Below are 15,764 nucleotides of genomic sequence, written 5' to 3' on the forward strand. Positions count from 1 at the left end.
AGACCTGTTTTTTAAACACAGTACACAAATTTCAGAACTGTAAAACACAGACTGTACTGGAAACCCTATGATATTTGAGAATCATAGAACCTAACAATCTGATAAATCAGCATTTAGGGACTCTCGGTCAACAAAAAAAGCATATTGAAAACATACAGAAATCAAAAAGGATTCATTTGAAATAAACTTATGACATAAAAGAAAGGTAAAGAAATGTAAGATATTTAGGACATTTCTTCCATAAGATGAGGTGGAAACCCTCTTAGAAGTGACCTTTCCAAGAGTGGATGATGACTGTGTCCTGCAAGTAGTTCTTGTTATAAAATCGTCAACTCCTGAACTTCAGTATAGCTTTGCAAAACTTTTTGGTGTCTATTATGTCTGGGCACAAGTTTCCAGGGACAGCAAGTCTTTCCATCATGTGGGTGACCAGCCATGTGAACAACCCCTTCTTCCTGGCTACGAATCTGGATAGCGTGACATTTATTCATTACTTTTACCATGAGCCGGGTGACAAATAACTCGAGCTGTCTCTTGCTACCTCGGTTGCAGCGTCACATCCTAAAGAGGCTCTTTGCTCGTTTCTTCCTTAGAGACTTTTTCCTGCACTGTGATGTTTGTCTCAGTTATGTCTTTAGATAAAGTGCCTGCTTCTTATTGATGCAAACTAATTTTCTTTCTGAACAATGTTTACTAGCCTCTAATGATGGTGTTAAGCTACACACATACTGCATATGTCTATCTTTTTGTGAAATGTTGGCTTTAAAACCAGCCTAACAGAGACAATTTTGGAAACTGCATTTTGGACAGTCATTGAACTTTTAAAGGCCTGTTTGATGTTTGAAACTTGGGGTTAATATTAGAAAGGCTCAAGGGCCTGGGAATGTATTGATAGAGGTCAACTCTGTTTTGCTTTGCCATAGCTGCGACTTCATTCTGACATAACACACTCCACTGAATAATAAATATGACACACATACCAGAACTACAATACAATAAAAATACAAGTACCACATCATCAGCGATGAGCCCCTATTAGCACCTTTAACTACATAATAAGCAATGTTCCCTCTAATTTTTCATGTGTCTGAGTGAACGCACAAACTCCCTGAGCGGTCCCTTGGACCACTGTGAGCAACAGCAGACGTGTGCACTGTGGTCACGCCAGCATCGAATCCATCCAACTTACATGGTTTATTAAAATAATCAAATTACAGCATTTATGTTAGACTACTTTTAATTAACTGCTTTAGCCCACTTACAATGAAGATGAAAAAAAAAATCTTGTTCATGACCTGTGTAGTGTGTTAACACTATTGGAAGTAAAAATAACTTGAACTCCGACGATTTTGAAAACACAACTTTATCTTTTATTTTTTTTAGTAAAGCTCTGACTTGTATTATGAGTTTGAGTCTGTGGTCTGGGAGAGAGTCCTGTAACTCTCTGTCTGCAAAATACAGTATATAATGACCAATGTTGGACAATTATTTATATAGTTACTTATTTTAAAAAAGTAACTAAGTAATGCAAACAACAAAGTTTTTTGCAGCTGTTTAACTAAAAATGCAGCCAAGGCGTTTTTTTAAATAAACATTTCAAACTATTTACAGAACAATCAGCTGTTCTGCATCAAATTTGATGCCACACAAATTATTTGTGCCACTCCAAAAAATAATTTCTGTCCACTATGAGATAAAGGAGAACAACAGCCTGATACCTGCAGGCCTGACAACAGGAGATGTGTCACTCCTGTAACACCTGTAACATTCAGCAGTCGCCTCATTGTTCTGACACACAACAAAACTATTCACTAGCATGAATAGTGAATAGTTTTGTTGTGTTGCAAATCTCTCATCTCAAAACCGCAGTCACTCCTAAAATTTCTTCCCGTTTCTTAACAACTAAATGCCATGTTTTGATTGGTCCACATGGTACATTTTTCGACCAATGGGAAAGGGTGGGGGGTGTTTTGGTTTCATCTTTGCTCACAGGCGGAGAGTGCTTTCGAGCGTTTTCCTTATAAAACGCCGTTTTTACCGTTTCTTCCCGCAGTAAATGTAAACAACGATAGTATTCAGGAAGAAAACTAAACATTGCAGATATTTTTATCATAACTCTGGTTTTACGTGGCCTATCAACACAATTTAAAAACTGGTATAAAGTCCACACTTTTTCAATTGTTCCGTCTGTCCTGCTCACATCTCCAATGGCTGTACACGTTGTCATTAATGTGGCTTCACTCCACATCAGCCACGCAGCTTTGCTAGCTAAAACATCGGTGTCGGCACATAAGGACGCTGTCATAGCCTGTCAACGACGTTGATTAGCTGCGTATACGAATGTGAATCGCGTGATTGGCTGGACTATGGGATAAGGTGGCATCGTTCTAATCCCATACTGGAGCAGCCAGTCACTTACTGACTAACACTGCAAAACAGAATTGTTAACGTATTTACTTTAATTTCAATACAGGTTAGAATTTTTTTTGTGCGCAACGCAGATTTTTTTCTGCGTACGCATCTTAGAGGGAAATTTGATAATAAGTGAATCTTTTTCAGTTTGAGGCACATGACTATAGTCAGGCACAGTTTGCGTCCTTCATTTAGGCACGGCTTCTTTAACTATGTTTTATAAATGCAATGGAAACTGGTCTGGGGTTATTCACACTAGTCTTACAATGTTTTTCAATTTCTTTTTTTAAACAGTCATATAATGATGATATACACCAGGATAGTCAAAATTGCAGCTACCATAGAACAGTTTTCGTTCTCTAGAAGTCAACCGATTTCCTTTTTTTCTCCAAGTGGAGGTAGAAAAGTAGTAAAATGGTAACAAGGCAAGTGTAAAACATGAAAATGGAAGGCAGATATGAAAAAAAAAACTTTGGTGGAAAAGCACTTGCAGGTATTTATTCTGTTTCCTTCTCAATCAAAGATAGAGGGGCATGCATTCGTTTGTGTTTCAGTGTACCCGGCCTTGTCAAGATAAAGCTGATAATGTTTTATTGTGAAGCGTGTTTACCCTGCACATTGAATGAATATTCAGAGACTCGCTTCCAGCTTCATTTGTTCATTTGTGTTTGTGTGTGTGTGCTTATATCCTTATTAACTGAGGGGGAACGAAAGTTCCCTGAAGGTGTGATCTGAAGTGCAATATTTCAAACAGCTCCCCTCTGCAGAATTGCTGTGATGCTTCTGCTATTGTGTTGTGTAATTAATGCTGATGTAGTGCTTCCGTAGCTTTTTGAGTGATGCTTTATAATGGGAAATGATATTGGATGAATACTTTGACTAAGTGATTGTTTTTATCTGTTGTAAACATTTTATGATGCCCATCTTTTACACCTAATAAGAGATGAATTAAGGATTCTAAATTGGGAGCAAATACATATTGTACAGATGATGCTGTATTTCTGTACAAATAACTGAGGTGAGAAAATGTAAAGGTGTGCTGAATTATTGATATAAAAACCAGTAAACATTATTGAAAGTGTATTTAGTTCACACTAAATTCATAATATAATTTTAGAAATCTTACTAAATGTGTAAACCAAAAATGTGTGATTCAAGAGTGACCAAACTTTTTTTTATTTTTTTTATTTATTTACGTTTTGTCTCATTTTCATTGCAAAAATATTTTGTCAAGTGATTTGGGATTGGAGGCACTATAAGACACACTTAAAATCCTTTAAATTTCTCAAAAATCGAGAGTGCGCCTTATGTATGAATTCTGGTTGTTCTTACTGACCTCGAACCGATTTTATGTGGTACACGGCGCTCAAAAATCTGTCAAAAATGTTTTAGTCAGACTTTGATAAGCTATGAAGCCGCACTGCTTGATGGATTGTCGTCAGGAGCCTCTCGGAGTAATCTGGGTCCAAAACTCCATCTGCTTCAGGTCCCAAAGTCAAACGAACACTGTGGCACCACTGAGAGTTAAAAACTGTCTAAATTCTTTCATCTTTAATAAAATGATCAGCGTTGCTGCTTTACCAGGTGCAACAATTAAGTTTAACATCCAGACGTCCATGAAAACAGGATTTATTAACTTTAACAGAGTTAGAAGTTAGCAGGAAGTTAGCTCGCTAGTTTCCACCTAAACATGATATAGCATGTTCTCACTGAGAGATTTCTGAAAAAATTAAAACGTACAGCTCTGCTATCACTTCCAACATAAATGAAGACAGAAAACTAAACAGCAGTGACGTTGGTAGGGTTACTGAAGTTGGGCTAGCTGGTATATAAGGATGTGCTACATGGTAGCGACACAGCTATGTTTTTTTGTTTGTTTGTTTTTTTTTTGACACAGCTATGTTAGAATAACATAAACACAGTGAAGCTGGAGGATGAACGCTAACTTTTTCCCATTGTGAGGCAGGGCCGTGCAGAGAGGTTTAAAGGGGCGGGTGCTCAAAGTTAAAAAGGGGCACATTGAACCAGGCTGAATAACAACAACACACATTCGTCAAGAATCTAATATGGGCAACAAGGCAAAGCAAACGTAGCCGATGTTTTACCTGATGGGTACAATGTTGCTGTTGAGGGGTTGCTGCTGCTCCTGCTGCTGATAGTGCTGGAGGGCGGGGCTGTGTTGATCTGAGACTGTAAACATTAAAAAGTCCATAGGAGAGATGGTAGCTGATTAAACAAGTGTCATGAGATAATAACAAAATGCAAAGATTGGTGACAGCACTTGGAACCATAAGGCAACAAAAAACTGTGAGAAATAATTTAGGCTCTGCTAGAGCTGGGCGATAGAACGATAACGATATGTATCGCGATAGAAAAATTCAACTATCGCGATAGACCTCGCCGCTCTTGTCCTCTTTAAAAAAAAAGAAAGAAAAAAAAAGAACAGCCAATCCAAATTAAGTAGCGCAGAGCCGAACCAATCACAGCCGCAGCGTCACGTCACGTGACTTGTTACGTACAGCACAAGTGCCAAGCCGCACATGTGTATTTGTTTGGGAAGCAGCCAGCCACCGTACCGCCCGGGTAATGGAGGAAATGAGTGTGCCGACTAGAAAAATCAACCGAGCGTGACCGAAGAGAAAACAGATGATGGTTCCAATGCCGGAGAGATTGTCGAACGGAAGAGCCATAGAAGTTCCGTAGTGTGAAGGTATTTCGGCTATTTCAAGTCTGACAAAAAACAGAGTAGCGTGCACTGTAAATTGTGCCGAAAGCAAGTCTGGAAATACAATAAACTGGTGCATGCGCTACGTCCACACGTACCCGGGTATTTTTGAAAACGCAGATTTTTCTATGCGTTTGCACCTTTCGTCCACATGTAAACGGCGTTTTTGGTCACTGAAAACGAAGATTTTTAAAAACTCCGTTTTTGCATTTACGTGTGGACTAGAAAACAGGAGAAAACGCATCGTCAAAGATGTGCGCATTTTTTGACGTCACACTGTGCGCCACGTTATTGTTTCGGTGAAATGAATTTCTACAATACTGTTACTGTTAATTCTACTCTGCAGTGTTTAAATGCTTACATATACACACAGTTACTGTCCGTCCACACATACGACTCTGTTCTGCTTCTATGCCCCAGCTTTGTTTAGTTTTTCCCACCGAGGCTTCTAGACTTCTGATTGGCCAACATTTCTGCACGATTAGGAATCTAGCTCCACCTGCTGCTTTGGCATGTTCATGGCAGCGTTTTCCTTCATTTCTGCCTTTATGTGTGGACGGGATTATTTTTTAAAACGAAAACGGAAAATCTCCATTTTCAAAAACACCCGTGTACGTGTGGACGTAGCCTCAGTCTCTGACTGGAAGCGCTAATTCGTCATTCGGCTTTTGTCAGACTAAAGTAACTGTTAAAACTGTTTGAAAAGCTCAGCTATACAACAAGGAGAGATTGAGAATTTCCTTTTAGTTCTCAGTTTATTTGATATTGACAAAAGTTAGTCAGTTTTGTCTGTTCTTCTGTAAAACAAACTAAGATTTATTTTTAGAATTAATATTTTGTTTCTAAGTGGAATTGACAATTTAGTAGTCTGTTTTGTTTGTTCTATTTTGAAACTTAAACGCTTTAGCGGCTGCCTTTTGTGTAGTTTGCAATATTTGCCTTTATTTATCTGAAAAAGTCTCATGTTCCTTAAGTACATCTACCCTGTTGAACTTATTATGGGAAATAAATATTTAAATAAAAACAAGCTGCTGATTATTTCACATTTTACTTGTGAGCAACGGCACATTTAAATCTTACAAATATAGTTATTTGGCTTATATCGTGATAGATATCGTTATCGCCTGAAATGAAAAAAACATATCGTGATATGAAAAAATCTTATATCGCCCAGCTCTAGGCTCTGCCTGTGAATCACTCTTTGCTTCTCTTCTTCCTTCCATCCCATCTTTTCATATATCACTCTCCACTTGCTGTCCATCTGAGAACAAGGCACAGCTTGCTATTGCAATAAACTATAATCTAATTATCCACACCTAACAACTCTTGCACTTAATCTATAATAAAATGATGACAGAAAAATGTTATAGCCCTGCCTTTAGTAGCCTCACACAGCTCCTGCTGTTTCCTCCTCATGTCCTTACCAGCCATGTCTGGACAATGTTATATCATGAGTAATATTTTTTTTAAAAATCCATCTAAATAAAACACACACATGCACGCACACACAGGGACATTTTAGACCTTCTTCAGAATACTGTATATACTATGGGCATCATGGTGCTGATCCAGAATCCTTACATTATTATTTATTACTACAGCTACAATAATAAAGCAATGAGAAGGGGGAAGTAATAAATATGAAATAATGTCATTATGCCTCCCTGGGAAAGTCTATGCCAGGGTGCTGGAAAGGAGAGTTCGTCCGTTAGTCGAACCTCGGATACAGGAGGAACAATGCGGTTTCCGTCCTGGTCGCGGAACACTGGACCAGCTCTTTATCCTCTCCAGGATACTTGAGGGTGCATGGGAGTTTGCCCAACCAGTCTACATGTGTTTTGTGGACTTGGAGAAGGCATTCGACCGTATCCCTCGGGGTGTCCTGTGGGAGGTGTTGCGGGAATATGGGGTGTCTGGCCCATTGCTACGGGCCATTCGATCCCTATACAACCGTTGCAAGAGCTTGGTTCGCATTGCCGGCAATAAGTCGGACTCATTCCCGGTGGGTGATGGGCTCCGCCAGGGCTGCCCTTTGTCACCGGTTCTGTTCATAATTTTTATGGACAGGATTTCTAGGCGCAGCCAAGTGGCGGAGGGCTTTCGCTTTGGTGGCCTCAGAATCTCATCTCTGATTTTTGCAGATGATGTGGTTCTGTTGGCTTCATCGGGTGAGGGCCTCCAGCTCGCACTGGAACGGTTCGCAGCCGAGTGTGAAGCAGCGGGAATGAGGATCAGCACCTCCAAATCTGAGGCCATGGTTCTCAGCCGGAAAAGGGTGGAGTGCCCACTCCGGGTCGGGGATGAGTTCCTGCCCCAAGTGGAGGAGTTCAAGTATCTCGGGGTCTTGTTCGCGAGTGATGGGAGAAGGGAGCCGGAGATCGACAGACGGATTGGGGCTGCAGCTGCAGTAATGCGGACGCTGCACCGGTCCGTCGTGGTGAAGAGGGAGCTGAGTGTAAAAGCGAAGCTCTCAATTTACCGGTCGATCTACGTCCCTACCCTCACCTATGGCCACGAGCTGTGGGTAGTGACCGAAAGAACGAGATCGCGGATACAAGCGGCAGAAATGAGCTTCCTCCGAAGGGTGGCTGGCCTCTCCCTTAGAGATAGGGTGAGAAGTTCGGCCATCCGGGAGGGGCTCAGAGTAGAGCAGCTGCTGCTCCACATCGAAAGGAGCCAGCTGAGGTGGTTCGGGCATCTGACAAGGATGCCCCCTGGGCGCCTCCTGGGTGAGGTGTTCCAGGCATGTCCCACCGGGAGGAGGCCCCGGGGCAGACCCAGGACACGCTGGAGAGATTATATCTCTCGGCTGGCCTGGGAACGCCTTGGTATTCCCCCGGATAAGCTGGAGGAGGTGGCTGGGGAGAGGGAGGTCTGGGCCTCTTTGCTTAGGCTGCTGCCCCCGCGACCCGGCCCCGGACAAAGCGGATGAGGATGGATGGATAATGTCATTATGATGATTCCATTTGTTTCACTATCCACTCTGTGCAGGGGCAAAGCTTATTACATTTTTAAACTGTAGAGATACAATAATTTTACTGCTGTAAAATCCAGATTTTGTCTTATTTAAAATATAAATCTAATATAATCTGCTTCTTAATGTATGTTCTTTAAAATACAGCGTGTGTTTTTTAATATATTATAATTATAATCATTATTATGTGGACATGCATATTAGATAGTTTTTTAGTGAAATATAATCCCTCCAGAAAGGCAGGAAAAGCCCGGAAACTTACTTTAAAACTAAATATGTTCTAAATACTTTAAAACTAAATATGTTCCCTAAAACGGTGACAGAGCTACAGACCCATGACAGCCTTACACAGGTAGCCAGCAGCTATGACCAGCACTACTTGTGCAGTTAATAAAAGGACAGGTAATGTTTGTCGTGCTGTTGCACACACAGCACGCTCGTTTGTTTCAGTTCGTCAGTTGCAACAAGACAGCTTACCAACGTGTACGTAATAAGCTAATACTCCTGTGTGCTACACACTACAGTGTACGCTGTACACCTACTTACTGGTTTGTCGCATCAGTCTGTGTCTCTGAGTTAACTTGTGTTTCTCCTACAGCTCCGGACCGCAAAAAATGCGCGTGCTCTTTGTGAGCTCGTTCCCGGCTCGTAACCAGCGCGTTCTGCCGTCAAGGGCGACCATTGGTTAAATGTGATCATGTGACTGATGCAAGCCAGATCCTTTTATTTAGCAAAACTGTGATTAATAGTTAAATATTATTGTTGAGGGGCACAGACAAGACTCCTCACGCACACACACATTAAAAAAAATGATAATAATAATTTTTTTTTAAAAGTTGCCTCAACAAAGGGGCACTTTGGGCACCCATCAGGAAAGGGGCGGGTGCTCAAGCCCCTCTAGCCCCCCCCTCTGCACGTGCCTGCTGTGAGGGTTCCCGATGGTTAGGGACAAATGCAATCACATGGCAGGCAGCTGTAAACGGACCAAACTTCAGTCAGGACAACAACTGAGATAATCCATCTACAATACGAGGTTAGTCATTAATATACTGCAACAACATGGGAATCGAGCAGCTGGAGAGAATTCAACATTAATGAATCAATGTTAAGGAAGTGGAGGAAGCAAGAAGAATGAGTTGGGTAAAGTTTGACTTATCTGACTGTTTTGTTTCGCTTAATGTGCCTTATGTATGAAAACTGACCCGTTCATCGACAGTGCGCCTTAAAATGCTGTGAGCCTTATGGTCTGAAAAATATGGACTGTAGTCAAAGGAGCTTGCAAAGAAAAGCGTCTGGACTTCTTTAAGTTGCTTGAAGACGTTTCACCTCTCATCCGAGAAGCTTCTTCAGTTCTAAGGTCAAATGGTGGAGAGTCCCAGATATAAACCTAGTGGGAGCGACCCCCCACAGAGGGACAAAAGGACCCCCTGATGATCCTCTAATCGCCTGAGCCAAGGTGGGAAACTGGGCGTGGGTCCCAATCAGCCAGAGTTTCGGGTGTGTTCATTGTGAAACCTGGCCCCACCTTATCATGCGAATTCCTGAGGTCAGATGGCCCAGGATGTGAGTGGGCATTAAGGCGTCTGGGAAGGGATCTCAAAACTGGATTATAGATGGCAGAGAGTTGGTGTCGTAAACCCCCGCCTCTGTTCAAAGATGGTCGCTCACAGTGGACATAGATGGCTTCTTTCACTCCTCTTTCAAACCATCTGTCCTCTCTGTCCAAAATGTGAACATTGGCATCCTCGAAAGAGTGTCCTTTATCCTTAAGATGCAGATGGACTGCTGAGTCTTGTCCTGTGGAGGTGGCTCTTCTGTGTTGTGCCATGCGCTTGTGAAGTGGCTGTTTGGTCTCTCCAATGTAGAGGTCTGAGCTCCTTTGACTACGATGACCTGGATGACTGAGAACCTTCACAGACATATGGAATGTAATTATTTCAAAGGGCTCATACTTTGCTTAATCTACAGCAATACATCATGTTCTAAATCTTGACTTTCAGAACATGTATACTGTAATAGTATATTATTAACAAAAAAATCACTTTGCCACTGTTATTATTCAAAGGCTTGAGCACTGTGGGACATGCCTAACTGTCAATATCTACAGTGAGTTAAAAATATTATTTAAAAATGAGGGTGTGTATTTGCAAAACGGCTGTTTGATCATTGCACATTTGGTCACTCACATAATTACTGATTTCTAATGTGAAATTGATGGCTGCATCTGTTCTACTCGCCAAAGTGGAGCTTATTACTATTACAGCAATAAGATCGCAGTAATGTAAAGGATGTATGCGTATAGGTGAAATACTTTCTAGTGTTTGAGATAAAAGGATACAGATCATGTTTTTAGATTTAACTAGGCAAACACTGCTTGCCTTGCTTGTCTTGGTGGAATGCCATTATTGAATAAACACATTAGATTCAAGATTCAAGATCTTTTTATTTGTCACATACACAGTTATACAAGTATAACACGCAGTGAAATGTGACCTGATACGCTCCTCGACTGTGCAAAATAGTGAGGGAAAAACATTATATACAGTAAGTAAGTACATATATACAAAGAGGACATTATGTGCAATAAGTGAGTGAATTATATACATTAAGTTAAATAGAATAAAACAATCTGGAAATTTACAGGTCAAAATTTGGGAATGAATATTGTGTGAGTGGGGTGTTAAAGTGACATTTGCTGCTATGAAGTGAGAAGGATCAGGCATGATATGGGAATATGTGAGTCCTGTCTCCGTTCATTATTAACATTTTAATATTCTGAGAGTAGCTTCTTAGTTATGATGACTCTAATCCCAACCCAAGCCCTACCACTAAAACTATTCAAAAAGGGTTTTTGTTTATATTAAATGGTTCTCTCAAGTCCTGGCAACCAGGAAACAAAGAAGATGGCACACATGAAAAACTTCCCATTATTTCCCAAAGTTCAATTTTGACCTTAGACCTCACAGGGGATAATGTTAGCATATGTTACATTGAAGCCACATGCTAAACAAGCCGTTTTTCAGATATTACAAGAAAATGAAAATCTGTTACATGCATTTTGGCCTTGGAAATCTTCTGTCATAAGGTTTCCAATTCAGAATGCCAATATAGGTAGAAATTCCATGTAAAGGGTTTAAATCTAACATTAACCCTATACCCCTGACCCTAAACAGATCTCAGATCTCATTTCAACCAAAAATTCATAGCAGATATCTGCTCTGAAAACCAGGGTAAATTTTTTTCTTCTTCTCTCCCTCAAGTATGAATAAAACTGTGTTTCAGTAAGAGCATGGATCAATAACCAGAATTAGACTTGGAATAATAACATTTAAATTATCCGAGATTTTCCCCCAGAAAGTCTTTTGAGGCAGACGAGGTGTGTTGCATTAATGTAGGTCAGTACTCTGCAAAGTGTTCACTGGCCGTGGTTTTATTTTTGCTCTGGTGCACAGCAGAATGGATTTCATCTCTTTTGTTAATTTCCTGTCCCCAGGTAAATATGCCCGAGCTGGCCTTGCTGCGTTTTGTGGTATTAGACGATGACTACATCGGAGATGATTTCATCGGCCAGTACAGCGTGGCCTTCGAGTGCCTTCAGCCTGGCTACCGTAATGTGCCCCTGCTGGGCCTGGCAGGAGACCCCTTACCTCACACCAGCCTGTTTGTCCACGTGGCAATCACCAACCGACGAGGAGGCGGGAAGGCCCAGCGGCGAGGTCTTTCGGTGCGGAGGGTGGGGAGACGGGGGAGAGAGTACGTCACAGTGAGGCACACTGGTATCAAGGTAGTGGATGAGACTTTTAAGTCAGCCAGTGGCCCTCTCAAAGAAGCGACGGACCTGCGGGAGGATGCTCAGGTGAGACTGGATGTGGACTGACTTTTGATAATATGTGCGACAGGCTTGTGACAGACCCAAGGTTCATTTACATTTCATAAATGAAAAATAAGCAAATATAAATATTTATTTATGAATATATAAATATATAATGTAAATAATATAAATATTTATTTTTATATAAATATATATAAATGACATCCAAACTTTGGTAAAATTATGTTCACTGGATGGCCTCAGAGGTGAAATAGGCTTGTGAACTGACCCAATGTTGATAGGATGCTTAAAAAGGGTGAATGGTGTAGGATTTTATGAATGTTCTGAAATTAGTAAATAGTAAAACTTTATTTATTTAGCGCCTTTCAAGCTATTGATCACAAAGTGCTGTGCAAAGGAAAACAAAAACATTAGACATCAGTACATCAAATCAGTCAGTTGTAAAAAGGTGTGTTTTTAATTGATTTTTAAAAAGCTCAAGAGGTTTGTGATGTCTGCAGACACAAACTAAAGAGGAAAGAGTTCCAGAGTCCTGGTGCTACTACTGAGAGGGCTCAGTCACCTTTAGTCACCTTTGGTTTTCAGCTTCGTACATGGCACAAATAGCAGGCTTTGGTCACCTTAGGGACCTGCTAGGAACATACAGATGTAAAAGTTCTTTGACGTAAGCTGGTGCTTGACCATTCAGAGTCCTGTAAGTGAGAACCAAGATCTTGAAATGTATTCTGGATTGAATGCCAACAGAGTCGGGCGAGTAGCGGTGTGAGGTGAGAAAACGTTGGTGTTTTGGCAGCAGCGTTTGTACAGTCTGCAGATGGTCCAGTGATGCTTTGTTTAGGCAGCTGAATAATGAGTTACAGTAATCTAGTCTTGAAAAACAAAAGCATGAATAACAGTTTCCAATTCTGTTTTTGAGATAATACTATTTAGCTAGGCAATACTTTTTAAGTGATAAAAACATGAACAAACCAGAGTCTGAATGTGACCATCTAAAGTAAAACCAGAGTCATAATTTACCCCAAGGTTCCCGATAAAAGGCTTGGCATAAGAGGCTAATAGATCAAGAGTTTCCATTATTAGAGTTGTATGCTTTTCTGGAGCAAAAACTAGAATTTCATTTTTTTTCCTCATTAAGTTGGAGAAAATTTTTATCCTTGTGTAAGAGATGCAGTTTTGATACCTTGTGCAGCTTAAAAGGATGTATAACTGAATATCATCAGCAGTGATATGAGATATCTTTAAAAGTGCTCAAAGTGTGCTAAAAAACAGAAATAATAAGGGCCCCAAAACCGAACCCTGAGGTACACCAAAATGAAGATGGCTTAAAGAAGACCTATAATTTGAAGTAGCTACACAAAAAGAATGATCAGAAAGATATGAAGTAAACCACTGTAAGGCAGATCCCATTATACTGGCCCAATACCTCAACCTGTCAAGCAAGACCTGGGGATTCAATTCAATTCAATTCAATTCAATTTTATTTATATAGCGCCAAATCACAACAAAAGTCGCCTCAAGGCGCTTCATAGATACAGAGAAAAACCCAACAATCATATGACCCCCTATGAGCAAGCACTTTGGCGACAGTGGGAAGGAAAAACTCCCTTTTAACAGGAAGAAACCTCCGGCAGAACCAGGCTCAGGGAGGGGCGGCCATCTGCTGCGACCGGTTGGGGTGAGAGAAGGAAGACAGGATAAAGACATGCTGTGGAAGAGAGACAGAGGTTAATAACAGATATGATTCAATGCAGAGAGGTCTATTAATACATAGTGAGTGAGAAAGGTGACTGGAAAGGAAAAACTCAATGCATCATGGGAATCCCCCGGCAGCCTACATCTATTGCAGCATAACAAAGGGAGGATTCAGGGTCACCTGGTCCAGCCCTAACTATATGCTTTAGAAAAAAGGAAAGTTTTAAGCCTAATCTTAAAAGTAGAGATAGTGTCTGTCTCCCGAATCCAAACTGGAAGCTGGTTCCACAGAAGAGGGGCCTGAAAACTGAAGGCTCTCCCTCCCATTCTACTTTTAAATACTCTAGGAACAACAAGTAGGCCTGCAGAGCGAGAGCGGAGCGCTCTAATAGGGTGATATGGTACTACAAGGTCATTAAGATAAGATGGGGCCTGATTATTTAAGACCTTGTATGTGAGGAGCAGGATTTTGAATTCAATTCTGGATTTAACAGGAAGCCAATGAAGGGAAGCCAAAACAGGAGAAATATGCTCTCTCTTTCTAGTCCCTGTCAGGACTCTTGCTGCAGCATTTTGGATTAGCTGAAGGCTTTTCAGTGAGTTTTTTGGACATCCTGATAATAATGAATTACAGTAGTCCAGCCTGGAAGTAATAAATGCATGAACTAGTTTTTCAGCGTCACTCTGAGACAGGATATTTCTAATTTTAGAGATGTTGCGCAAATGGAAGAAAGCAGTCTTACATATTTGTTTAATATGTGCGTTGAAGGACATGTCCTGGTCAAAAATGACTCCAAGGTTCCTCACCGCGTTACTGGAGGCCAAGGTAATGCCATCCAGAGTAAGAATCTGATTAGATACCATATTTCTAAGATTTTCAGGGCCGAGTACAATAACCTCAGTTTTATCTGAATTAAGAAGCAGAAAGTTAGCGGCCATCCAGGTCTTTATGTCTTTAAGACATTCCTGCAGTTTAACTAATTGGTGTGTGTTATCTGGCTTCATGGACAGATAGAGCTGGGTGTCATCTGCATAGCAGTGAAAATGTATGCTATGTCTTCTAATGATACTGCCTAAGGGAAGCATGTATAATGTAAACAGAATTGGTCCTAGCACTGAACCCTGTGGAACTCCATAATTAACCTCAGTGTGTGAAGAGGACTCTCCATTTACATGCACGAATTGGAGTCTATTAGATAGATATGATACAAACCACTGCAGCGCAGTACTAGTAATACCTACAGCATGTTCTAATCGCTCTAATAGGATATTATGATCAACAGTATCGAACGCTGCACTGAGGTCTAGCAGGACAAGCACAGAGATGAGTCCACTGTCAGAGGCCATAAGAAGATCATTTGTAACCTTCACTAAAGCTGTTTCTGTGCTGTGCTGAGCTCTGAAACCTGACTGAAACTCTTCAAATAAACCATTCCTCTGCAGATGATCTGTTAGCTGTTTGACAACTACTCTTTCAAGGATTTTTGATATGAAAGGAAGGTTGGAGATTGGCCTATAATTAGCTAAGACTGCTGGGTCTAGAGATGGCTTTTTGAGTAAAGGTTTAACTACAGCCAGCTTGAAGGCCTGTGGTACATAGCCGATTATTAGAGATAGGTTGATCATATTTAAGATCGAAGGATTAATTAATGGCAGGACTTCTTTGAGCAGTTTTGTAGGAATGGGGTCTAAAAGACACGTTGATGGTTTGGAGGAAGTAATTATTGAAGTTAACTCAGAAAGATCAATTGGAGAAAAAGAGTCTAACTTAATATCAATGGTACTAAGAGTAGCTGTAGATAATATTACATCTGTGGGATGATTATTGGTAATTTTTTCTCTAATGGTAAAAATTTTATTTGTGAAGAAGTTCATGAAGTCATTACTAGTTAACGTTAAAGGGATGGTTGGCTCAAAAGAGCTCTGACTTTTTGTCAGCCTGGCTACAGTGCTGAAGAGAAACCTGGGGTTGTTCTTATTTTCTTCAATCAGTGATGAATAGTAAGATGTTCTGGCTTTGCGGAGGGCTTTCTTATAAAGCAGCAAACTATTTCTCCAGGCTAAATGATGATCCTCTAGATTTGTGACACGCCATTTCCTCTCCAGATTACGAGTCATCTGCTTTAGGG

At 40.7% G+C, this 15,764-nt stretch overlaps 1 protein-coding gene across 1 annotated transcript in view; it reads left to right on the forward strand.

Moving 5' to 3' along the window:
* plcl1 (phospholipase C like 1) overlaps positions 1-15,764 on the forward strand; it is a 135,548-nt gene that overhangs the window by 98,481 nt on the left and 21,303 nt on the right. The window contains exon 8 of the mRNA XM_086266754.1: positions 11,605-11,967. Within this exon, the coding sequence (XP_086122880.1) occupies positions 11,605-11,967 (363 nt within the window). The remainder of the gene's footprint in view (positions 1-11,604; positions 11,968-15,764) is intronic.

Source organism: Aulonocara sp. 'chitande type north' Nkhata Bay, linkage group LG16 (genome assembly GCF_057382095.1).
Source record: "Aulonocara sp. 'chitande type north' Nkhata Bay isolate Kocher_YH1m ecotype deep benthic linkage group LG16, A_spYH_male_GT1.1, whole genome shotgun sequence".
Lineage (NCBI taxonomy): Eukaryota > Metazoa > Chordata > Actinopteri > Cichliformes > Cichlidae > Aulonocara > Aulonocara sp. 'chitande type north' Nkhata Bay.